Source organism: Centropristis striata, chromosome 5 (assembly GCF_030273125.1).
Source record: "Centropristis striata isolate RG_2023a ecotype Rhode Island chromosome 5, C.striata_1.0, whole genome shotgun sequence".
Lineage (NCBI taxonomy): Eukaryota > Metazoa > Chordata > Actinopteri > Perciformes > Serranidae > Centropristis > Centropristis striata.
The window spans coordinates 15,791,582-15,819,007 of NC_081521.1; the positions used below are offsets into that span (position 1 = coordinate 15,791,582).

The following is a 27,426-nucleotide window of genomic DNA, read 5'->3' on the forward strand; positions in this document are numbered from 1 at the left end:
GACTCCAAACAACATTCAATTTAAATTAAAAACAACCGAAAAGATAAGGTCGAATTAGAAAGTTTAGTTTTTGTGTGTCTGTACAATATATAAATCTCCGTCTTTCAAAAACATGAATTATACTTTCATGTCCAGTCTTGCATCTGAAGTAGCTGAAACATGCATGTGTGTTTATATTTTGTGTATATCTGACATACATTTCTCATTTGTTATATTGACTCCAAACAACATTCAATTTAAATTAATAAAACAACCTAGAATATAGTGTTGAATAAAAAAAATAGCTTTATGAATCTGAAATTTCCCAAAAAACGAAACAAAAGTTAACAGTAGTTCATAAACTGTTTTCATCACATTTAAAATAAGTGAAAATATGTTTACCTTCAAAATGATTGTTGTTTTGTACAATACATAAATCTCAAAGTCTTTAAAAAACATGAATTAACTTTCATGTCCAGTCTTGCATCTGAAAAGGCTGAAACATGCATGTTTATTTATATTTTGTGTATATCTGACATGCATAAAAATAAATTACATTTAAAAATGTAGCTTTATGAATCTGAAATATCCCTAAAACGAAACAAACAAATAACAGTAGCTAATAAACGGTTAGCACATTTTAGAATGAGTGATATAATATTTTTATTATGATTTTATTCTTTTTGTGAAACATCTTTACATCCGAAAAAAAAACATGAACTATACTTTCATGTCCAGTCTTTATCTGAAGAGGCTGAAACATGTTTGTTTGTTGTTTATATTTTCAGATGTTTGTCTCTAATTGAAACTGTTTGACGGATAAACAGACCAGACGGCCGTCTCTGGTCGCGCATGCGCTCTGCGGCCCTGACAGTAAAATGAAGAGTGCAGTGTCCCAGCAGCGCCAGAGGTAAACAAGCTTTTCTGACTCTCGTTTACACATTTAATGGTCGTAATAACACTCGGACAGCGGGGACAGTTTACTGAAGGTGTTCGCCGCCCTGACAGCCAGGCGGGCGGCTTTAAACACCCGCTGTCACTGGGACTGTTTGGAGGCTAACGGTTAGCCGCGCTAGCTCGTCTGTTCACAGTCAATGGAGAAGGACAACTACTGTGTTTAAACTGGACGAGCTTTACATTAACAACTTCAAACATGGCGCTGTCTGCTTTCCGAAGCAGGCGCAGTTTGCAAACCCGTTACTTTGATGCATTTTGCGCTCCGTTTTCTTGTCATTTTTTGCTGCTTTTTTTGGGAGCTAACACAGATTAGCATTAGCATTTTTCAGCCACTGTCAAATATCTGAGTGGCTACTGGGGGGCGTGACACTCTCTCTGACTGACAGCAGCAACACCCAATGAGAATTTGATAACGGTGTCGATAAACTGCTCGTCGGCCAATTAGCTCCGTTCATAGGGGACGTTAACGGCTCAGCAACAAAAATGTAAAAAAAAATAAATAAATAGATTTTTTCATTGATTACACGCTGCTTGAGTTTTTATATATTTAGGTTTAATTCAAATTCAGGCCATATTAATGGTCATTTATGATAAAGTTAACTAAAAAGTTAGACTACAGCCGTTATCTTTTTCCGTTAAGTTACTCACATAAGCGGCATTTAATACAGTCTTTTTTTAAATTTTTTCAACAAATTAAAACTATATACGGTATGCCTGTAGAAGTTTTCTCCGTTACTAACGGCAGCTTTCCTTTAACTTCTACAAGAGGACGAAGTAAAGCGATGCGCGTGCTCGCGAGGCCAACATGTAACAGCTGTTTCAGGTCGCGCGCTTTGAGGGGAAATCATTGATATAAATGCATGTTGATCTGAAATCCGATCTGGTCCAGATGAAACAGTGCAGGTTTGGAAGAAGTATTAGGATCATTTATTCAAATAAAAATACTAATACCGCACTATATACTACACAATAAGTAAAAGTTCTGCATACAAAAGCTAACTTAGTAAAAGTATGTAATCAGTAAAATTGTGTGCAATAAAAATGTTTCCTGATTCTATCTGATGTTTCTGGATGAATATTCCTGCTTCATTAATGTGTTTGTTGCTGCTGTAGATGTATGAACTCCCTTTTTACAGGATCATCTCAATACATTAGAATATGATGGAAAAGTCCATTTCCAGTAGTTCAAGTCAATAGCCATAACCAAGTATTGAGTGCATATAGATGACATACTTTTCAGAGGCCAACATTTCTGTATTAAACATACTTTTTAAAACTGTTTTTTTGTAAGATTAAAATTTTTGAGCCACTGAATTTTAGATCTTCATTAAATGTAAGCCATAATCATTATAATTAGAAGAAATTAAATAAAGACATGAAATGTTTCATTCTGTGGTAATGGATCCATATAATGTATGTATAATGAATTGAATTACTGACATAAATAAACTTTTCTATGATATTCTAATTTATTGAGATGCATCTGTATATCCTGTTGGGTAGTTTAAACTGCAGTGATGCATCATATTCTATAAGATCATCATGTTTGTAGCGTGGCTGTCCTGTAAGAACACAAACAGCTGTTTTCAGCTTTGTGACGTGGACCTTTCCAGCTGAGACAAGAGTGGTTTTAAACAGTTTATTTAGCTGATGAAGGAGAAGAATTTTGTCAACACACATTTCACCTTGTCATTTAAAAATAGTTACTAAAGCTGTCACAGACATGTAGTGCAGTTTAAAGAGATGTTGAGTCCAGTAATAGCGTTGCAGTAAATGTAAGTTAAAAAAATGTAAAAAGTACCTTAAATTTGTGCTTGAGTTAATAACCCCTAACCCTTCCCCACTGAAACAGGAATATTTAACGTTTAAAGGTACATTGTATGGAAGTCAATGACTGTAAATGTAACGAAATAAAAAGAGCAATGACTGTAGTAACTTTTTTTCTCTGTTTCTGCAGATGAAGACTCCCCCGGACAGGTTAGGAATCACCTTTGAGGTCGGAGCTCAGCTAGAAGCTCGAGACCGCCACAAGAAGTGGTGCGGACCATACACACACACACACACACACACACAATATATATATATTCTTTCATATAGTGCCTGCCATCTTATGCTTTATGAACAAATACAACATCAGTTGAAACAACAGTAAAACTCTACTTAACAACTTTAAAATCTAGACTAAAAGTAGAAATGCTAGAAACATCAGCAGAAACTGTAGAAACTCAAGACATTTAATAAAAGTACTCCATAAATAGCAGTAGAAACTCTAGATACAACATTATAAACTCTAGAAACAACAGTAGAAACTCGAGAAGAAACAGTAGAAACTCATGAAACAACAGTAGAAACTCTAGAAACATCAGTAGAAAGTCTAGAAACATCAGTAGAAACTCTAGAAACAACAGTAGAAGCATCAGTAGAAACTCTAGAAACATCAGTAGAAATTCTTGAAACATCAGTAGAAACTCTAGAAACATCAATAGAAACTCTAGAAACAACAGTAGAACCTCTAGAAACAACAGTAGAAACTCTAGAAACAACAGTAGAAACATCAGTAGAAACTCTAGAAACAACAACAACCTATTTCTGATACAAAAACATTTAAAAGCTGTTTGAATTGGACCCAAGGATAAGAGGATGGTTAATTTAACCTCTGCTCACTCTATCTTCAGGACAGTTGGTAACATCTCTTCCTGTCAGGTACTCGGCCACCATCGAGAAAATCGACTACGACAAAGAGCGGATCCAGGTCCGCTACCGCAAGTGGAGCCGCCGGCACAATGAGTGGTTCCACTGGAGCTCACCATACCTGCGTCCACAGGAGCGGGTCAGCCTGAGGAGGCAGGGCCTGAACCCCCCCTGCTCCCAGCCGGTCAGTGTGTGTGTGTGTGTGTGTGTGTGAGAGTGCGTGTGCGTGCGTGCGTGTGTGTGTGTGTCCTGATTTTTAACAGTGTGCTCTCAGAGGATTGAATGTTTAGAAACCTCCTCATTAATCTGTGCCTGTATGTGCATTAGGGATGTAACGATACGCGATTTTGCATTCGGTGCTCATGTTACGATTTTCTCACAATTTTATTTTTTTCCCAACAGAATGCACATAAATTCTGACTGAAAAAGATTTTTTAATTATTTTTCAGACCAAAAACTCCACAACATTTTGAGGTAGAGTGTAACTGCAAAACGCCAACTAAATCTATATAAATATAGAAACTACAAAACATATCTCCTCTCAGCTTTAACAAGTTGAAGAGAATCCCTTTTTATTCCTCAGAGGTGAACTGTGCAAAACAAAGCACATGTCCTCTTAAAATTGCAACTCAAAATAATATTTAATGTTAAATAGCAAAAAAATTATTTAGATTCTTAAAACTAACCTCACATCAAAATTACTACCGGTAAATGAGTAATACATTCACATAAATTCTCCTAAAATAAACAAACTAAGGCCTGCATGTGTTTCTCATTTGTTATTTACATTTTTTTCTTTTTACATGAAGATCAGCAGATCATCAGATTCAGAGTTAACAGAGAGCAGTGGTGCGGGGCTGAGATGTGGTCAATGTACAATCCTGCACAATCGGCGAGCTGCAGTTTAATGCCTCTCATTCTTTCGACCTACTATACTATACTATACTATACTATGATATCATAGCAATAACAACTATAATAATATATGGATATAACTATTATATGGATACATTGTGTTAATATATGGTTATATATCTACAAGTGTTAACAGGTGAAATGCAGTAATGTATCATTTTATTTTTGTTAGTATTAGTTAGTTGGTAGTTCCATTTATCATTATTTATTATAAGCATAATCACAACATGATCTGGTAAAATAAAGTTCACATAAAATGCTATGGCCTTTGGTTTGCAAGATGTCAACTAGACATTGGAACAGCTGAAATCTTTGTTAAAAAAAACAAAAAAAACACCAGCTGGTGTTTAGCGATTGTGACCTAGGTTTCTCTTGTGTTCAAAGAGAAGGCTATTCTTTAACAAAATGGTCTTTTGTAAAACATTAATTTTACTGTGCAATTTAAGACACTATATATTTTTTTATAATACACATCAATTCACCTTGGCTTGCCATTTGAATTTCAGCCATGTTTTCTGGAGAAATGCACTTGTTTATCCACCAAACTACATGGTGCTGTAGCAAAAGAATGAGGGGCTGAAACTGCAGCTCTCCGGCTGTGCAGGATTCCCCAACTTTTGACAGTGACGTATGCCTTCGTACAGGTGAAATGAAAAGTAGATTGCCCCCTCTGCTGTTTAAAAAGGGTTTCGCCATTCATTTTTCATCTCAACCGACTTCAACTGTCACACATTTGTACGTTTTTTCTAACCGACTCTCGATACATCATTACATCCCCAGCGTGCATGCTGCAGTGTCTGTCTTCTGTGTTTACTCTGTGTGACTTTTCTTTTCTCTCTCTCTCTCTCTCTCTCTCTATCTCTATCTCTGCACCAGATGTTTGTTTCAGGTACGAAGGTTCTGGCGTGTTGGACCGACTGTCGTTTCTACCCGGCCAAAATCCTGCGAGTCAACAGGGACGGTGAGGCGTAGAACAGTCTGTCAGACATCACAGGCTTTTTTTTTGTTGTTATTTTTCTTGCATTTTAGACAATGGAGGCAAGAATACAGTGATGTAACAGGCATGACTGATGTTTAGACCTGCATGACATCATAGCATCAGGTTGTAAATAATGTTAAAGGGGCAAAGTAGAAAAGAAAAGGGTAATCTTATTTAATAAATGAACACAAACAGGCATTAAAATGTAACGATTAACCATATGAGCACGTTTTTTATTTTCTATAATTTTTATGAACTCCAAATACTTAAAAACTAAATTCCGACCACAAAATGACCACAAATCTTATAGATAAATGAATTGGTGGGATAAATATTATGAACAATTTTGTAATGAACTTCTTTAACCCTTTGTCCTACTCAGATTTACTCCCTCCGGGGATCTTTGTGGCCAAAAATGTCCACACACAACAACTGCTGTTAAATCACCATAAATCAATATTTTTTCTCTTTTTTTCCAAAAATCTCTTAAACAACTTCAGACGTGTTCAAAACTACCAACATTCAATCATTTTCAGCATTTTAACCCTTTATATGCCAGTTTCAGCGTTTGTACGGGTGCTTGAAATCCTTGAAAATGCTTGAATTTTAATGCTGAATTTCAAGGTTTGAGAAGTGCTTGGATTTTGGATTAAGTGCTTGTAAATGCTTGCAATTCTTACTGTATTTCTCTTGCAATCTGACTATAGATAACTGCGTTTTTAATGGAAAAAAACCCCAAACTAAATAGCCTATAGCCTATCTGAAATGAAGACCGCTCCGCCTGGGTCTCGCCTGTGTCTTGCCTATGTCTTCTTATTTCTGAGGTGTTTCTTGTTGCTCTACACTGTATCTTCTTACTGAAGGGAGTTTTTCAAATTCATAATGGATGTGAGGGGTCCTGAAGTAGGCCTATTTGTGGGGCTTTCCTCCTAGTTTGGCTAGTGTATAGTTCCACCAGCTGCTGGTTGATGATTTTTGTGAGCTTACTTTTGCTCCTAGCCCCTAGATTCCAATACGAGTCTGTTTTATGAGATTAGCAAACTACTTTATGCCATTGTAATGCCATTGCTGGTGGTATGGTTAAGTGAAATTACCCCTTTTAGTATCTAAGTACTCATCTAGAACAGTAGTTCTCAACCTTTTGAGTCACGACCCCCAATTTAACATGCATGCTGTCCGCGACCCCCACTCACTGAACAGAATCTCACAGTTCAGATCAAACAAAAAAGAAACAAAATGACCAAAAGAAGACACAAAATTACTAAAAAAAGAAACAAAATGACCAAAAAAAAAGGAAACAAAATGATCAAAAAAAGACACAAATGACCAAAAAGACACAAATTGACCACAACATGATCAAAAAAGACACAAAATGAACATAAAGGACACAAAATGACCAAAAAAGACACAAAATGACAAAAAAAGATACAAAATGACTAAAAAAAAGGAACAAAAAGGCACAAACTGACCACAAAATGATTAAAAAAAAAAAAAGACATAAAATGATCAAAAGAGACACAAAATGACCTAAAAGAAAGACATTAAATGACCAAAAAGACTAAAACACATTAACACATGAACACTGTGGCGACAGAGCTGACTTCCAAAATGATTTGGCGACCCCCAGAAATCATCTCGTGACCCCAACTGGGGTAGGACCCCAAGGTTGAGTATAGCTGATCTAAAACATGCCATTTACAACCGTTGAAAGGTACTGGAAAAGCTTGAAAATTGACCTTGAAAGTCCTTAAAGTGCTTGAATTTGACCACTGAAAAAGTGTACGAACCCTGCAGTTTATATATTTGAATTATTCCATAATTTCTTCCAAGAAAATACAAAAAAAGAATTTTCCACATGATAAATAGTAGGGAGCTGGACACCCTCGTGGCCAAAAATGCCTCATTGACTTCCATTCAAACCACTTTTTTTTTTTTATCTCAATGCCATTTTGATATGAACCCATGCATTCTATAATGTCAGCATTTTATTTTGAAGAAACGTGATATTTGACATTTTCACTGTATATCACCAAATTCTACCATTTTCCCATTGTAGGCCAATGCATGAAATTCTTGTATTTTTGCCAGTTATATAAGTGTGTGTGTGTGTGTGTGTGTGTGTCTCTCTCTCTCTCTCTCTCTCTCTCTCTCTCTCTCTCTCTCTCTCTCTCTCTCTCTATATATATATATATATATATATATATATATATATATATATATATATATATATATATATATATATATATATATATATATATATATATATATATATATATATATATATATATATATATGTTTGTGTGTGTGTTTGTCTCTCTATGTGTGTGTGTGTGTCTCTCGCTCTCTCGCTCGCTCTCTCTCTCTCTCTCTCTCTCTCCCTCTCTCTCTCTGTGTCCCAGAGTCCTACACAGTGCGTTTCTTCGACGGCGTGGTTCTGACTGTGAAACCAACCAAGATCAAACCTTTCCAGGAGGTAAAAGATCCTGCGCTCCTATTGGTCCTCATCTCATCCACTTCACCAATTACAGCTCCTCACATCTGAAGTGTTTGTTTGTTTGTTTGTGGTGACACAGAAATCCAGATCTGAGAAGACTGCGGTGGGAAGCGAGGGATGGGAGGAAGGGGAGAGCGAGGAGGAGGAGGAGGATGGAGAGAGAGAGGAGGAGGAGGAGGAGGAGGAGAGGAAGGAGCATGACATGGAGGAGAAAGTGACATCAGAAGAGAAAGAAGGAGCTGAGGAGAGAGAGGAGGAGAGGAAGAGAAAGTTAGAACCTTCATCCTCACATCAACCAGCCAAGAAGAAAACAGATGACAGTAAGTCACATGAAACAGCACAAAGCTGTCACTGCCTCACAAGTCCTCTTCATGCTGAGATTTAACCCTCTAACCCCCAAACTGTTTTCTTTTAATAATCGGCAAAAACACACCATGTCATAGAAACTGTAAAAAAGGCAGCATTATCAAACTTTCCAACGATCCTTGAACGCATTATGAGTATTTCTGTTACAAAAAGTGACCAAACTTGTGTTAAGATCCAGACATGAGAGGCTGTTTACACAGAGCAGAGAGGAGGGGACAGGAGAGGCTATTTACACAGAGCAGAGAGGAGGGGACAGGAGAGGCTATTTACACAGAGCAGAGAGGACAGGACAGGAGAGGCTGTTTACACAGAGCAGAGAGGAGGGGGCAGGAGAGGCTATTTACACAGAGCAGAGTTGACAGGACAGGAGAGGCTGTTTACACAGAGCAGAGAGGACAGGACAGGAGAGGCTGTTTACACAGAGCAGAGAGGAGGGGACAGGAGAGGCTATTTACACAGAGCAGAGTGGACAGGACAGGAGAGGCTGTTTACACAGAGCAGAGAGGACAGGACAGGAGAGGCTGTTTACACACAGCAGAGAGGAGAGGACAGGAGAGGCTGGAAACATCACATTACTTTAATGTGTGGAGAAAAGTCTTTCAATTTTATTCACTTTGATTTTCTTTTTTTCTGGTTTCTGTCATTCTAACTGTGTTATTCTGCACAAAGAAATGTTTGAGTTGTTCTGATTGTGCTGATTCTGTAGAGCTGCAGGACTTATAGATTATATAGATTTTGAATGTTGCAGTGAAATACAGTAGTGAACATCTCTTCTCTCAGGTAGAAACAGCGGAGGTCACAATCGGCCATTCACAGCAGACTCCTCCCAGCCAGCTGCTAACCCCGCCCACGTCGACAGAGGTAAACATCATCTGCTGCATTAATATTCTGTTGGCTAGAATATAAAAAAAGATGTAAAATCAGTCTGAGTGGTGTGACTTGAGGCAAAGATGCATCAATATAAATGTTTCAATTTGAGTGAGAAGTTTGCAACTTTTGAAGTGTAGTTTCTGAGACAAAAGAAGCAAAAATGCATCCTATATTTGGGCCAGAGTAATAAAATTGAAACGGCTGAATTCAAACTTCCCGACGGTCCTTTAACAGATCATCAGTTAAGAATCTTATAAAAAGTGACCAACATGAAGCTTAAAATGTTGATATTTTTGTCAGAATCACTTCTCAAAATAAAGTGTTTGCACTAACGAGATCCTGTTAAAAACCTTTAACAGCTCGATTTCTCTTTCTGTCAGATGTGCTGTTGGAGCGTCAGGCCCACCTGCCCACCACACACAAGTTCAGCAGAGAGCCTCGTAAGGGAATACACACACACACACACACACACACACACACACTGTAAATTCCTGTTTGACACATGCACAGTCCCTTACGTATAGTTTTATTAAGCTGTAAACCATATCCTGCACACATTACAAACACTGTATTCCCTCTCTCTCTTTCTCTCTCCCTCTCTTCCTCCCTCTCTCCTCCCTCTCTCTCCCTCTCTCTCTTTCTCTTTCTCTCTTCCACCCTCTCTCCTCCCTCTCTCTCCCTCCCTCCCTCCCTCTCTCTCTTTCTCCCTCCCTCTCTCTCTTTCTCTCTCCCTCTCTTCCTCCCTCTCTCCCCCTCTCTCCCTCTCTCTTTCTCTCTCCCTCTCTTCCTCCCTCTCCCCTTCTCTCTTCTCTCTCTCCCTCTCTCTCCCTCCCTCTCTCCTCCCTCTCTCTCCCCCTCTCTCCCTCCCTCCCTCTCTCCTCCCTATCTCTCTCCCTCTCTCTCTTTCTCTCTCCCTCTCTCTCCCTCCCTCTCTCTCTTTCTCTCTCCCTCTCTCTCCCTCCCTCTCTCTCTCCCTCTCTCTCCCTCTCTCTTCCTCCCTCTCTCCCCCTCTCTCTTCTCTCTCTCTCTCCCTTGCTCCTCTCTCCCTTCCATCCTCTCTCCTCCCTCTCTCTCTCTCTCTCTCTCTCTCTCTCTCTCTCTCCCTCCCTCCTTCTTTACTCTCTTAGTCTACAGAGTGATAAAGAATCAGCCTCCTCCTATTCTCTCCATCGAGTTGGACCATAACCCGTTCAAGTGTCCATCGTCCGGCTGCAGTAAGTCGTTCAGGAAGGCGAGTCTGCTTCACTACCACATCAAGTATTACCACTCCGACCAGCATCTGGAGGAGCACCGCGGTGAGCAGGAGGCAGCGAGGTGGGTCCACGCTTCCAGTCCCGTAAAAAAACAGCTTCACAAGAAGTTAGCTGGAGGGAAGTTATGTGTTTTTGGTTTGTTTTGACGCTGACTGGGGACTCTGTTGTAGGAGGAAGAGGTCCTCCTCTAAAGGGAGCGACTTCTTGTCGGACAGCAGGAGCGAGGACCTGAACAGCACCTGTCACCGTGACGACAGAGAGCACAGCGTCGTGGGGACAGGTGAGGCGGACACACACACACTAGAGGATGACATTTGTCGGGAATTACCGCGGGTCACTAGCCTGGGTATACCCAGACTGCCTTGTGTGCTCGATTTCATTTCAAACCTGCACGCGGTCTGGCAACCACGGCCGTTTCTTAGCCCTGTTTTAGGGATCCAATCACAGAACGGGGAGGGATGGCAAGACGCATGATGCGTACTACTCGACGTACGATTGTAGTTGTAGTTTTCTTACGGATCCAACATGGCTGCAGAAGATGCGAAGCTCTCTTTAGCTTTAGACGGCGTTTTAAATAGTTTAGAGCGAAAGTTGATTTTAAAAGAAGAATACCGTTTGACTATAAACTCCTGTTTCACCACGAAAAAGGATGTTTTAGCCTTGCTTCCGACAGGATTTGGCCAAAGCCTAATCTACCAACTAGCCCCGCTACCGCTCGCTGCTGTAATGCCGGAGATCTCGATACGAGCCGGGGGACAGCGGAGCCGCCCAGAGACCCGCAGCAGCTCATCTATTGCCCATGAAATCAGTGGATGTGTGTGGCTGAATGACATGAGGGGGGAATAAGGCGTAAAAATAAATAATCTTGCAGAAAGCGAGAACTGGAGAAGCAAAGCAGCAAGCAACACTCTCTCACACACACACACAAACACACACACACACACCAACACTGCCGGTAGACTGTGAGCAGCCAGAGCCAGAATATGCTGCAGAAAAACATTGCAGAAGCAGAATTGAGCATTTTAGTCTCAAAGTAGAGATGGGCTAGTCCGGCTATGTAAACATCAATTTATATCGCTCTACATACGTCATCTGGTATAACTGATATGATTGGCTAAGAGCTACCTACTGATAGACATTCATAGCGCCCAATAAACGGCTCTGGAGGATCGTAAACCACGCCTCCCCTACGGAGAAATGAATGGCTGGTTTCCAGACGAATCTCATTTGTGATTAGTCTGGCGTTTGCCAGGCTAGCGGGTCACATGAATCCCGCGGGATTACCACGGGATGGAAGTCAAAGTTTTATTAATCCCGTGATTGGGACGTGACGGGAGTAACAATTAACGGGAGCGGGCAGGAGCGGGATCACCATTAATAGATGATAATTTTCAGCCGTGTTAAACAACCAAAAGGACAGACGCTTCCATTTTTGTAGTCATCTTTCAGTGAGCCAAAACTATTTTGATTTGCGTTAGACGTCTTCTAACTGTCACAGCACTTACTGGTAACTCCAGACTGTCTTTGATCACCCTGGAGCTGATCATTGGCTGAGCCTTTGCCATTCTGCTTATTCTTCCATCCATTTTGATGGTTGTCTTCCGTTTTCTGCCACGTGTCTCTGGTTTTGCTCTCCATTTTAAAGCATTGGAGATCATGCTAGCTGAACAGCCTATAATTGTTTGCACCTCTTTATAAGTTTTGCCCTCTCCAATCAACTTTTTAATCAAAGTACGCTGTTCTTCTGAACAATGTCTTGAACGACACATTTTCCTCAGGCTTTCAAAGAGAAATGCATGTTCAACAAGTGCTGGCTTCATCCTTAAATAGAGGCCACCTGATTCACACCTGTTTTTTCACTACATCGATGACCTCACTGATTGAATGCCACACTGCTGTTTTTTTGAACACACCCTTTTCAACTAATTGCCCAATTGCACAGCCTTAAGAGCGTTCATATCACGAATGCTGGGTCTTGTTGGTTTTCTGCGAATCTACTGCACCTACTGTTACCTTGTTTGGCATGTAGCAATAAAAAATATACTAAAAACCTCGATTAATCTGGTACATTGGACTGCTATTATTTTGAACACTACTGTGTGTGTGTGTGTGTGTGTGTGTGTGTGTGTGTGTGTATATTTTTGTTTGTTTGTTTTTGTTTTAATAAATATGTGGAGTTCTTAATCTGTGTTCTGACAAACAGGATCAACAAGATAACTTCTGTGATAGATTTAAATTTGATAAACAGAACGATGCCCAAACTTAATATTTTAATCTTTTAAAAGTGTAACATAAAGAGGTTTTTTGGACTTGTCTGTCAGCAGTAGTGAAGCTGGAATCGGAGCGGGAGGAACCAGGAGAACAGGACAGGAAGGAGAGGAAGAACTTCTTAAGAGTCAAACTGAAGAAGAAGAAAAAGAAGAAGAAGAAGAAGAAGAAAAGTCAGTCTGGTGAGAGTTTAAAACACTTAAAATCCCTCAAAATTTACAGGAAATGTCCAAATAGAATAAACATCTTTCAGCACGATCATAAAGAAGCTGCAAATCACAATCACTGTTATTATTGTAAGATCATAATTATTATTTCAGTTAATTTCACATTACAATATAGTTGTAGCTGTTTTTAGACATTTTAATGCAGAAATGTGACGTGTTATCGCTGTAAAACCTCCTGATGAATAAGAGTCTTTTTGTTTCCTCATCAGGATTCTGCAGCAGCGACGAGGAAAACTCAGACCGACCCAAGATCACGCTGAAACTGTCCACAGGACACGAAGACACACACATACCAGGTGGACACACACACACACACACTCATAAGCACAGACACACACGTTCTCACACACTTACACACACACACACACACACACACAGATGCAGATACATACAAACACACACACACACTCATAAGCACAGACACTGACACGTTCTCTCACACACACACAAACTTATACACACACCATAATCAGTGTGTTGTGGTTCTTCTCTGGTGGTTTCAGCTGACGACGGCAGCGACTGGTCGACGCTGACGGCAGAGAGCGGCGGGGACACGCCCTCTTGGCCTGTTGCTATGGAGACGGAGGAGTGCGAGGTGGTGAGGTGTGTGTGCGAGGTGGAAGAGGAGAACGACTTTATGATCCAGGTACGACCCACACACACACACACACACACACACACAAAAGAAATTTAAAATCTGTCTTAAAGTCTGAAGTTGTTTCCATCCTCTGTGTGTGTGTGTGTGTGTGTGTGTGTGCAGTGTGAGTCGTGTCAGTGTTGGCAGCACGGTACCTGTATGGGTTTATATGAAGACAACGTCCCTCACAGCTACACCTGCTACTACTGCAGACACACTGCAGGTACGACTCATCTCACCCTGTAACTATCACAACACACAGTTTATGTTTCAGACAGAAAATGTTGAATACATTTATATATTCAACATTTTAAAATCTATATAAATCTATAAGTTCTGCAGCCCTATGGAATCAGAATAACGCAGTTAAAATGACAGAAATCAGAAAAAATAAGCTGCATTTCTCTGATAATTTTTGTTTTTTTTAATGGGAATAAGACAATGTATATACAGTCATGGGAAAAATTATTAGACCGTCTTTGTTTTCTTCATTTTTTTGTTCATTTTAATGCCTGGTACAACTAAAGGTACATTTGTTTGGACGAATAACAAACAACAATATAAAAAACAGTTTAATTTAAGAGCTGATATCTAGACATTTTCCATGGTTTTCTTGATAATGATTTTGGTTACTATCAATAAAACCATGTAAAATGTCTAGATATCAGCTCTTAAATTAAACTCTAATCAGCTATTTTTGTTGTTATTATATTTGTCCAAACAAATGTACCTTTAGTTGTACCAGCCATTAAAATTAACAAGAAACTGAAGAAAAAACAAGGTGGTCACCATCGGAAAGTAGTGACGATAATGCCCGTTTTTACAGTTCCTTTCTACGTTAAATGCTGGATTTTTGGCGATCTGTCAAACACAAATGGACATTAAAATGTAACGATTAAACATGTAAGCACGTTTTTTATTACGTATAATCTATATGAACTAAATTCTGTTTATGTGTGTGTCTCTCTCTCTCCGTGTGTGTGTGTGTGTGTCTCCATGTCTCCATGTGTCACTCCGTGTGTGTGTCTCTCCGTGTGTCTCTCCATGTGTGGGTCTGTCTGTCTCCATGTGTCTCTCCGCGTGTGTGTCTCTCCGTGTGTCTCTCCGTGTGTGTCTCCGTGTGTCTCTCTGTGTGTGTGTGTCTCTCTCTCTTTCTCTTTGTCTCTCTCTCTTTCTCTCCGTGTGTGTGTGTGTAGGATGGAGGCGTGCTCAGCGTTTCCTGTCGGAGCCTGACTTGCTGATCTCTGGTCACATGTTCGGCCTGTCGTGTGTGAAGGAGAACTACTCTGAGGTGAACTCCTCTAAGATCTCTCACACCAGCAGCCTGCTGGCTCACGCCCACGGCCTGCACCAGGTGCTCTGCGGCCTGCAGCTCAAAGTCAGCCTGCTGCAGTGAGTACGCCGCCACGTCTCTTTATCTGTGTCTGTCCACAGAGACATGAACTCAGTCTGTCCCTCCGTCTGTCCTGCAGCTCTCCGTCCCACCCTGACCTGCAGCTGTGGAGGTTGCCATGGAGACAGGAGGAGGGGCCGAGGCTGACGTCCAGCCTGAGCGGGGACGCTCCAGTCTGCTATGTCAGCAGCGAGCACTGCTACCAGAAGCCTGGAGCATCATGGGAGAAGGCAGAGGAGCAAGAAAAGGAGAGGGCTGCAGTGAAGCAGGAGCCGGACGCGGAGCAAAAGGTAAAAACACACACTGTATAGAGACTGTATCCCAAATCGGACACATCTACAAACGCGCACTTTCTGGTGTTTTCACAGTCATTTAAAATAAGATCGCCACCACCAGTGTAGGTATAATTGATTTTTACATATTTAACAATCTATGTGTGAAATTTAATTTATGTACATGCAGATTTACATGTTTAATTATAAAAGGAAAGTAACTTTGATGAGAGAAAGCAGTAAGAACGCTCGGGCAATGATCTTAAAAGTGTATCTTTATTTTTACTGTACTGTCTTTTATTGTGAAGGACAGAAGTACTGTCCAGGGGTGTTGGTAATGCTGGTTGATAACGGTGTTATTTATTTGGCTTACCCAGAAACATCCAATTTCCCCCAAAAAACTCAGCAGCCCCCATTGTTTTATTGTTTTATAGTTGTTCACCAAACAGATGAAAGTGTCCGATTTGGGATACAGTTAGCGCATAGCTATTTCACAGCCGTTAGCATCCTTTAGCGGACTCTGGTTAACCCGAGGCTAACAGACACGGTAAAAACAATATACGGTTCCAAAGAAAAGAAGTTAAACTTTAGTTTCACACCATTTAATTAATTGGAAGCATAACATGATAATTTATATTATAGTTAATGTGAACTTTTGATAGAATCTTAGCAGAACGATGTCCGTTTTGGGATACAGTTATGCTATATCTATCTATAAAAGCAAGAAGCGTGTGTGTCTAGGGCATATCTCGCTGACCGTTAGTCAGACTGACCTCAGATTTCGTATGTGGCTTGCGCATGGCACGAAGGTGTGCATCCTCGATTTTGAAGATTTTTGAATTCATTTTTCAAAATATCATTATTTACGTAGGACGTGTTGCGGCATTCTTGTGTCGACGTGTTTCTGATCGGAGGCCTTTTAGGGGAGCTCTGCCCCATTGTGTGATAGGCCTACACCTGGTCAGTAACACAATTCACTCTGGATTTCCACGCCTGACTCATCTCATCCGTCTATTTAGCCTACCTATCTTTCAGAGTTTTAAAGTGCGCTACAAGGTTCGATTTTCCAATAATATTCGAATAGTTTCCAGCGAATATCAATGTTCAATGTGTATGTGCTGGATGGTGTGCGTACCTTATGAAAATAAGTGTTTTAAGGAGTTGCAGACGTTGTAGTGCATGTAATGTACGAATACATACTTCCTACAGGCACTGCACTAGTATTTATAAAATAGATGGCTCGAATCAAGCAATCTGATTCGTTGTTAGCTATGACTTCCACTTCCTTGTCACTATTCTACAGCTCTCGACTTTCATGTTTTTATATGAGGTGCTTGGGACTTCCTGCTGTTACTAAGCAACCAAAACAGCATTAGTATCAAACTGGTTTTCTAGCTACACAATGGAAACATTTATGGACAACTTCAACCTTCGTGATGGCCTAGCTATGGACTAAATGGAGAGGGACCTCCAAAAAATCTAGATCCTTTCACTCTTTGTTTGTGTATCACTGAATGTTCTTAGAGAGAAATCTCCTGTCAGCGTCTCGGCCGTCACCCAGTTCAGCACCGCGGACAGCGTCAAGCAGCACCGACTTGCTGATAGCTGTAATTTACTCAGCGATATTTGCCTCCACTTCACATTGGGCCGAACAGTGCCTCTTAGCCGTGGTATAGTCCCAACATACCACGGCCTGAGGTGAGCTATTGCTTGAATATAAGTAAAGGCCGTCGTAACGGTGACTTCCCCCGTTGGTTTGTGGAAGTTTGGAGAGTTCAGCCTTATGTCTGTCTCCATCTTTGTCTGTTGAAACCAGCAGGGAGCAGATCTGACTGTGGAAGAGCTAAATATAAACTGTTAATGCTAAAACGAAATATTTACTTGGTCATTTCATGTCTATTGTCTCTCTTTTTTTGGTAATTTTTTCTCATTTTTTTGTCACTTTTAATGACTTTAATTAAATAAATAAATAAATAATGACTTTCATTTTTTCTCTTTTTCTGGTATTTTTTTTGTCTTTTTTGTAAGTTTGTGTCTTCTATTTTTGTATTTTCTGGGTAATTTTTAGTCTTTTGTTGCTTCTTATGACTTTTGGTATTTTTTTTGTCGAATTTTGTGTTTTATATGGGCCATTTTTACATCTTTTTTTGTCATTTTCTGTCTTTGTTTGCTTTTTTAATGACTTTTTGGGTAATTATTCATCTTTTTCTGACATGTTTTGGCTTTTTTTGTAATTTTGTGTATTTTCGTGTCATTTTTACATATTTTTTTGGTCATTTTGGTCAAATATGAATCAGGAAAAAAAAGTGTTAAAAATGTGGTTTTAAAATAGTAAAAACAATGAGCAATGAAACAACACGTCTGACTCTCTGCTGCTGTCACACCTGCTGGAGTGTTACTAAATACATTTACTAGTACTGTAATTAAGTATAATTTTGATGCACTTGAGTATTTCCAATGCTCTAAACAGGAGATGGAAATTTTTTCTGAATAAGTTCTCACATGACTAATCAGCTGTTTCCTCTGAAGACTTCTCTCCATTTTCTCTCTTTTTGTTGTTGTTTTTCTCTCTTCTTCTTCTCCTGTTTACTGACTGATTAGCCTACAGCAACATATCACACTGCCACCTGCTGACCAAAGGACGTTACTGCAGCTTTGTTTACTTGTTCTGCAAATTTTCAACATTTTGCTTCAAATGCGCTTTGACTTGGAAACAGAGCGAGGGATTCTCGTCTCTCTTGTGTTTGGAAAAGTCTGCTTTAAAACAAACACAATCAATGACAGTTGAAATGACTGACAGGTTTATAGGATAATATCAGTGTTAGGGTGGCTTTAGTTTGAATGTTGAACACGTGTGACAAACGTCAGAGAATAATTCTGTGTGTTTGTTCAGATGTTCTGCAGCGATCTACTCTCATGTCTCCTGTTGACATCATCCTGCCTGAAAAATGTTTCCCATGTTGGAATCATTTTTTCAGCACAGCCTCACCTTTATGACCTGATCCTTATTGTTCACTTTTTAACACAAAAACACACAAAAAAACAAAAAAATCCTAAAATCCTGCACCATGATGTCGCACTTTGACACCATGACCACAGAATATTAAATGTTTTTGTGGATGATGGTGTTATTTGTGTCAACAATCCATTCGTCAGTTAGTTTAGAGAGCTTATTTTTATGAAGGTTTTTAATGATCCTTCACATGAACCACGGAGTGATCTTCACTCTCTCCTCTGGGGGATGTCAGGTGACGTCAGGGAAGCTGTAAAACAAACTGCAGCTCGTCTCAGAGCTTCAGTGGTGCAGCGCTGAGCAGGATGCTGCTGTTGCTATGAGACGCTGAGAACCAGTTTGAGGCTCATTCTCATCGATGTGGAACTATTTTTACCTGCTGAGTGTTAGGGCTTAAAGAGACACTGTGTTTTCTTCTGAAAACAATTCCTGCTCTCCATTTCTTCACTTCTTCCTCCTGCAGAACTCAATTCTTTTATTTATTTATTTTTGCACTAAGAAATTCCACATTCTACATTCTCCTCTCTGTGTCCTTGAGTTTCACTGCAACATATAAAATCTCTATAAATCTATAAGTCCTGCAGCTCTATGGAATCAGCACAATCAAAACAACTCAAACATGTCTTTGTGCAGAATAACAGTTAGAACTAGAAAATTTCTTCAGGGGAAATTCTGAAAGGGCCTTTGGGGCTACTGCCGGTGTGTGTCCACTATGATGAGATGCCGAATGTTCCGGGACAGAGGTGGACAGACTGGAATTTCTGGCCTCAAAAAGAAAGCATTTTTGGCAAAACCATAATACCTATCATTGATCCGACTTCACTTTGAGAGTCCTGGGTTTTTCCTGAACGTCTACATATGTTGTTTTTTTTAAGAAAAATGAAAAAATTGCTTTGTTAGAGTGATCTAAAAAAACTGTTGCATCTCCCTTTTTCAGAAATCTTCCTGCGTTTTTAATATGGGAGCCAATGAGGCTGTTGGAGTGTGTTGGTGGCGCGTCTGTGCGCCCTACGCCCAAACTATAACTCTGACAGCTGTACAAGAGGATTGTGAGAGAGAAGACAAATTTTCCTACGTTTCTATGTATAAATTATTTCTGTAGAGTGGAATTTGCACCCTTGAGCGCAGTTTTCAAATTTATTTTTTGACCATTTTTTCTCTCCCTCTACACTCTTGCGATGATGTCACACACTGTGACAGGAACATACTCGGAAAAACAAGGAAAGAAATTGAGAAAAAAGTCTAGAAATATCTAGAAAAGCTTTAGAAAAATTTTGAGAAGGATCTAGAACAACCTAGAAGGTGATATTGAAAAAAAAATCTAGAGATCTAGAGCTTTTCTAGATTTTTCTTGATTATTTTCTAGATTTTTCTTAATCCTTCTCTAGATTTTTCGAAAGCATTTCTAGATCTTTTTCTGGATTTTCTAGATATTTGTTCTCTAGATCATATTCTAGATTTTTAAAAAAATCTTTTTCTGGATTTTCCCCCTAGTTTTTACAAGAGCATTTCTAGATCATTTTCTAGATTTTTCTAGATCCTTTGAATTTTTCAAAATATTTTCCAGATTTTTCTTAATCCTTCTCTAGAGTTTTCGAAAGCATTTCTAGATATTTCTAGATCTTTTTATGGATTTTCTAGATATTTGTTTTCTAGATCATATTCTAGATTTCTAAAAAAAACTTTTTCTGGATTTTTCCCCTAGTTTTTACAAGAGCATTTCTAGATCTTTCTCTAGATTTTTCTAAAGCATTTCTAGATTCTAGAAAAAAATCCAGAAAATCCAGAAAAAGATCTAGAAATATCTAGAAATGCTTTCAAAAATCTAAAGAAGGATCAAGAAAAATCTAGAATATAATCAAGAAAAAATCTAGAAAAGCTCTAGGAAAAACTAGGAAACAAATTGAAAAAAAGTCTAGAAATATCTAGAAAAGCTTTAGAAAAATGTAGAGAAGGATCTAGAAAACTCTAGATGTGATATTGAAAAAAATCTAGAGATCTAGAGCTTTTCTAGATTTTTCTTGATTATTTTTCTAGATTTTTATTAATCCTCTAGATTTTCCAAAAGCATTTCTAGATTTTTCAAGATCTTTGTCTGGATTTGTTTTCTAGATCATATTCTAGATTTTGTAAAATCTTTTTCTGGATTTTTTTCCTAGTTTTTACAAGTGCATTTCTAGATCATTTTCTAGATTTTTCTAGATCCTTTTAATTTTCCATTGGCAGATAATTTTGATCAACAGAATTAACTGACCCCTGCCAATGTCCCGGAAGAGTGACAGCAGCCAGAGGTGAACAGACTTTCTGGCCTCGAACAAAAAGCATTTTTGGCAAAACCATAATACCTATCATTGATCCGACTTCACTTTGAGCGTCCTGAGTTCTTCCTGAACCTCTACATATGTTTTTTTTAAGAAAAATGAAAAAATAGCTTTGTTAGAGTGATCTAAAAAAACTGTTGCATCTCCCTTCTTCAGAAATCTTCCTGCGTTTGTAATATGGGAGCCAATGAGGCTGTTGGTGCGTGTTGGTGGCGCATCTGTGCGTCCTATGCCCAAACTATAACTCTGACAGCTTTATCAGAGGATTGTGAGTGAGAAGACAAATTTTCCTACGTTTCTATGTATAAATTATTTCTGTAGAGGAATTTGCGGCCTGGAGCGCAGTTTTCAAATTTATTTTTTGACAATTTTTTCTCTCCCTCTACACTCTGGCAATGATGTCACACACTGTGACACGAACATTCCGTGCAATACACACCCATTATAATCTCAGAATTTCTCCAAAAATGATCATGGTCATTGAACAGGGATTGATAAAAAACTATATGACCTATCGAAACGTGGATTAATACACCGATACACAAGACTTGTGTCTACTGTTTAAAGTTTAAATGGAGTCTCTAGGTGAAATTATGCCGGAGAAGTAGACGTTTAAAAATCTCCAATTATTGTTCTTTTTCATTCATTTTTTTTCGGCCATCCCATTCCTTTCAATGCAAAATTTTGGGCAATTCGTATTCTGTAGGGAAAAGTAATAGCACACCGATCCCGATCAAACCGCACGTTTTGATATATAATTTGTCCTGCAACTCTTCAAGTTGTAGGACTAGTAGCGAGACGAAATTGCGTCCGGAGGAGGAAGAAGAAAAAATCCACAGTATAACAATAGTGCTCGGTGCGATTGGCCCGTGGCCATAATGACAGAAATCAGAGAAAAGAAAAAACAAATTAAATTTATCTTATTATATATATTTTTTTAATTAAACATTGGAATAACCAGTTTTCTCCACATATTGAAGTATTGTCATGTTTCGGGCCTCTCCTGTCCTCTCCTCTCTGCTCTGTGTAAACCTCCTCTCCTCTCCTGTCCTCTCCTCTCTGCTCTGTGTAAACAGATTTTCAGTGAATATTTGTCACGTGACCGTTGGTCTCAGCAGAATGTCTTCAGTGTCTCTGAGGAGCAGAATTTAATGTATTTAACATGATCTGGTTAGTGCAAACGCTTTATTTTAAATGACACATGTAGAATAAAGAGATTCTGATTTGTTGGTCTTTGAAGTGTAATATTTTGATTGTGTATTTTGTAGGAAATCAAGCTCGAAGATGTGGACGAACAGAAACCAGCTGAAGCCGCAACACACACGGACACACCCAGCATCAAAAGAGAGAACCACACACACACAGACTGCTGCACACACACACACGCTCACAGGGCGGAGCCTCCCCCCGTGTCCCAGGCCGAGTGTCAGTTGAACTTGCTGGAGCACGTTGAGTCTCTGCACCATCAGATCAGCGCCAGGATGGACCTGATCGAACGCGACCTGGACGGTAACACACACACACACACACACACACACACAGACACCATGACCTTAGGCTGGTTTTAGGACATGGAAAATTATGATTAACAATTTTATGATTACCAACACATTGATATATAATTTTCATATTTGTTTACTTTTTATTTGTCAGTTTTAGTCAAATATACAAAATTAGGGCATCATTTTTGTGTGTCTCTGTGTGTGTGTGTGTGTCTGTGTGTGTCTGTGTGTGTGTGCCACATAACAATAAAAAAGTATATTTTTATTGTTTTTGGTGAAATGTTAAGATAAGGAAAGTGTTTCTGCCTGTCTGGTGTTCTGCAGTTAGTTCTGCTTCTTTCTGAGCAAAACTAAGTCATGGTGGAGCATCCTCCTCTAGATCTGATTACTGTCACATCGTAAATACATTTAACTTCAGTTACAGTTTAACACACTGTGTGTGTGTGTGTGTGTGTGTGTGTCTCTCTGTGTGTGCGTTTTTAAAAGAGTGTCTCTTCCCTCCTCAGTGTTGGAGTCCTGGTTGGACCACTCGGGGGAGCTGGAGCCTCCGGACCCTTTGTCCCGCCTACCGCAGCTCAAGCAGCGAATCAGGCGGCTGCTGCGCGACTTGTGCACTGTGAGACACCTGTCTGTGTGGCGCTGACACGTCTCACATTCAAAGACTCCTGACCTTTGACCCTGCTGTGGACAGACTAGGGGGCGAGCAGCGACCGGACGGACTAGTGGAGAGCGAGTCGTAGAGCGAGTCGTAGAGCGAGTCGACTCTGAGTCCGGTCGCAGCACGGCGCCCTTTGGTGGAGCAGACGACCAGGACGATAACAGACATTTCTCTAGCGCCTCCTGCAGGACGCCGGGCGTCTCACACACGGAGGCCACAGGTTTGATTACTGATTGATGTGATTTGGTTTTAATCGGCTGCTGGCTTCCACGCTGTCGGGAAACAATTCGTAACAGAACTTTAGTTTTATCTTCACGTCTGTCTGAGAACTTCAGCTCACAGTAAAATTAATTTCATAAAGTTGTCAAATCTGTGTGACCCCTAACAGAGAATCCCCTCTGGGAGAGAGACGTTCTGTCGTTTCATCCACTGAGTCTGCTGCCACTTTTAGAGAAGCATAACCTGCAGAGACACAAATGTCATCCTGTGTATAATATATGTTTTACACTTATTAACCACATGTTAATCCTCTGAATGGTTCATTTAAAAGACTAAGTGTTTATATCTAAATTCCATATTTTTTATAATTTAAAAAAATTAGTTATCAGACAAAATCAACTAATTATTTCTGGTTTCAGTCATTCTAACTGTGTTATTCTGCACAAAGACATGTTTGAGTTGGTCTGATCGTGCTGATTCGATAGAGCTGCAGGACTTTAATGCCTGTTACATCTAAAGGTACTTTTGTTTGGATAATTATAATGATAACAAAAATAGCTCATAAGAGTTTCATTTAAGAGCTGTGTCTAGACATTTTCCATGGTTTTCTTTAAAATGATTTTGGTTATTATCAGGTAAAACATGGAAAATGTCTAGATATCAGCTCTTAAATTAAACTCTTATCAGCTATTTAAAATGAACAAGAAACTTGTTATTTTTTTCCATGACTGTAGATTTATCTAGATTATATATATTGCAGTGAAACACAAGGACACAGAGAGAAAAACACCCTGAAACGTCTTGTTGGGGTTCAGAGGGTTAAACAGCAGAAAACGTTTCACTAAACGCCACAAAAACAAAGTTGCCATGTGAGGATCTCGGAGGTCTCCATAACTGTGAGACTGGAAGAGTTTTAGCAGCGAGTGACAGACGTTAAAATCTTTTCCAGGGGGGATTGCTGTTTCTTTGAAGGTTCTCTCTCTGTCGTTTCCTCTCATTCACCAGCAGGTTTCCAACTGTCTGTCAGGAGGGATTCATAGTGGGCTGTATGAGGTGCTACAGTCACTGTATCCACATATTTTAATGAGTGACACTGTTAACAACTTCAAATGCTTTAAGAAGTGCAGGACAAATTGGCATTAAAATAAACTTAAAGTATCAAAGTAAAAGTACTTATTATGCAGAAAGAACCATCGTGGAATCATATATTAGGCAGGTTCTGACAGGTTTATAATAATTATGCATAATAATAATCACTTTAATGTGAATTAAACTCTTCTCTGTACAATATTTCAGTGAAATTTCACCTCATACAGCCTCAAACTGTCCCTGTGAGACATCCGTTAGCTCGGTCACTATAAAAAGTTTGCATAGTTAAATTAAAGGTTCAAACTGAGAACGAGCTCCTCTGCATCCTCACTGCTGCTGTCAGACTGAACAGATCCTTTGAACAGATTGTGCAGCCGATTGTTGCTGTGTGATCAGATGAACTGTGCACGCTGCAGTAGTGAAACTCATCCAGATTTAATCTCTAACTTCACCTGATAATCAGCTCCATGTAAAGACCATTTATTGTGTTTCAGCTCCTCACTTCATATCTTTCTATCTTTTGATATTAGTTCTTCAGGTTTTTGGTGAATTCTTCTACTTTTCTAGATTTATATCTGGGCTTTTTAATTTGTCTCTTTCTGACTTCTGTCTTCTCTAAAAGGAGATTTTAACGAGCGCTGGAGTTAATTTTTGATCTTCAGGATATATCTGTAACAAACATTTTACGTTTAGTGTTTCTGAGCTTTTGGCATCTTTTAGATTTTAGAGAGGACTCGTAATAACATATTCACATACTCACTCTGTACGTAGGAATAATTCATCTTAGTTTGTTATCGAGGCCAGTCTGACAAACTGTTTCCAGTCAGATTAACCAGCAAAACTTTCAGTGTAAATATGTCAGAGTTGATGTTTTATACACTTGTATAGGAAACTAACTGTATAAAGCTGTAGATTTATTTTCATAGAAAGGTTTGATCTGAGTCCAGTCGGTGTTTCAGGACGCTGACAGACAGAGTTTTGGCAAAAGAAGAAGAAGGAGTTTCTGTCCGTTTGTTTCACTTCCTCTTCATTTCACCTGCAGCTGCTCGTCTGAAGGAAACATCCAGCTACAAACTCCATGTTTCATTTTCTATTTTTGTTTTTAAGCATGAAGAATAAAAGTTTTCTGAGGAATTCTAGCTTTGATTAAAATGTTTAAATTGCCGTCTGTGTTGCTGAGTCGTCACATTCAGTCAAACAAAGCAGCAAAAATAATCTGAACGATGTCATTATTGTCATGAGTTGTTAATAACTTAACATTAATTACAGCACATTTAAGAGTTTAACACACTGAAAAACCTACATGGAGTCTGTGAGGATTCAGTCAGAGCTCTCCTCCAAAACAATAAATACATGTGTGTTTTATAGCCCGAAGATATCTGACAAATATCTCCTGATTCTGACGTCTGTGAGGGTCAATAAAGTCTGATATTACTGACTTATACCAACTAAATACTTTTACTCAAGTACAGTTCTTAAGTACAAGTTTAAGATTATGTAACTTTATACTTCTACTCCACAACTTTTAGCTGAGAGCTTTAGTTGCTTTTCAGGTTGAGATTTAACATGAAAAACATGAGAAAGTTAAATTACTGCGAATATAAATGCATAAATATTCCAGTAATATATTTGGAGTATATAAAACAATCTGCAGAATGTTTGGAACTTCAACTTCAGTAAGTTTTACTGCCGTGGAGTCCTTTAACAGTGTGGTGTCAGTACTTTAATTGAAGTGAGTAATCTAATTACTTATGGAGTGATAACAGATTCTTAATATCTCTTCTCTAAAAACCTTTAACATGAGACTATCAGAGCGAAACAAAAGGAAAAAATGACGAGACAAGTTTTATGCATTTCAAGAATAAAGTAAACTCTTTAAAGTTTTACTTTGATCTTAATCTTTAAATTGAATCTTAAATGACACATATTTTCAATATTTCGACATACTCAAAATTTTTAGATTTTTTTTTTTTAAATGACGACATATTTGACCTTTAAGGATGCTGTAAGTGAGACATGCAGCGTTTTATTCTCTGGCTGAAGCTTCGTGTCACTAAACTAATATAAAGACGTTTTAATAGACAGACTAACTGTGATGGTTTTGGTGATTTTATAAGATTTATTGACGTTGATGCAAATATAGAATAAATCCTACACAAAAACATTTGTCATTCCAAATTCATATTTTGCCGCCATGCCACGCCCACATATTGTGAAGGTCAGTAAAGGTGTTGATAAGTTGTGTTCCCCAAAGCCTTGTGATGCTACTGACCAAGTTTGAAGTCAATGGGATTAAATCTGTTGGAGAAGTTATGTAATGTATGCAACGTGGTCATTTTATGAAAGGGGGCGTGGATAAAGCATAAGGGGCGGGGCTTTATGAAAAATTGTTATGTAGAAGTGTTAAGGGCTGTACTCTGATGAATCATGAGAAGTTTGGAGCAGATGGGACAAAGAATGGAAAAGTTGTAACGATCTAGTGTTTTATGGCGAGACGCCATATTTTGCCGCCATGCCACGCCCACATAGTGTGACTGTTGGTAAAGATTTGAATCAGCTAGGGTTAGGGTTAGGTTTAGGTTCAGCAGAACCTAACCCTAACTGAACCTAACCCTAACCCTAGCCCTAACCCTAACCCATTTTACCCGAGTTACTTCAAACTTGGTCAGTACCATCACAAGGCCTTTGGGATCAAAAGTTATTCAAATCTTTACCGACAGTCACACTATGTGGGCGTGGCATGGCGTCTCGCCATAAAACACGAGATCGTTATAACTTCTTCATTCTTTGTCCGATCTGCTCCAAACTTCTCATGCTTCATCAGAGTACAGCCCTTAACACTTCTTAATCATAATATTTCATAAAGCCCCGCCCCTTATGTTATATCCACGCCCCCTTTTATTAAATTACCATATTTCATATTTTAATGAACTCCTCCTACAGATTTAACCTGATTGACTTCAAAGTTGGTCAGTACCATCACAAGGCCTTTGGGATCAAAAGTTATCAAGAGCTTTACTGACCGTCACACTATGTGGGCGTGGCACGTTAGTACGCCAGAGCTAGAGTCTTGAAGCGTATCCGCGCAGCCACCGGAAGCCAGTGGAGGGAGTGGAGGAGGGGTGTTGTGTGTGAAAATTTGGGAAGATTGAAGACCAATCGAGCAGCTGCATTCTGGATAAGTTGTAGAGGTCGGATGGCTTTGGCAGTCAGACCTGCCATGAGGGAGTTGCAGTAGTCCAGGCGTGAGATGACCAGTGCCTGGACCAGGACCTGAGCTGCCTTCTGAGTGAGAAACGGGCGGATTCTCCTGATGTTATGCA

At 39.3% G+C, this 27,426-nt stretch overlaps 1 protein-coding gene across 1 annotated transcript; it reads left to right on the forward strand.

Annotated features, from left to right (window-relative positions):
* Positions 1–830: 830 nt before the first annotated feature.
* LOC131971640 (PHD finger protein 20-like) lies at positions 831–25,267 on the forward strand. The gene is made up of 18 exons (XM_059333168.1): positions 831–889; positions 2,894–2,973; positions 3,640–3,811; positions 5,419–5,503; positions 7,921–7,994; positions 8,095–8,335; positions 9,162–9,242; positions 9,632–9,691; positions 10,379–10,565; positions 10,675–10,784; positions 12,829–12,954; positions 13,209–13,295; positions 13,503–13,645; positions 13,760–13,859; positions 14,833–15,028; positions 15,109–15,319; positions 21,904–22,144; positions 22,644–25,267. The coding sequence occupies exons 2-18, from the start codon at positions 2,894–2,896 to the stop codon at positions 22,778–22,780; spliced, it is 2,331 nt and encodes a 776-aa protein (XP_059189151.1). The 5' UTR covers positions 831–889; the 3' UTR covers positions 22,781–25,267.
* The last annotated feature ends 2,159 nt before the right edge of the window (positions 25,268–27,426 follow it).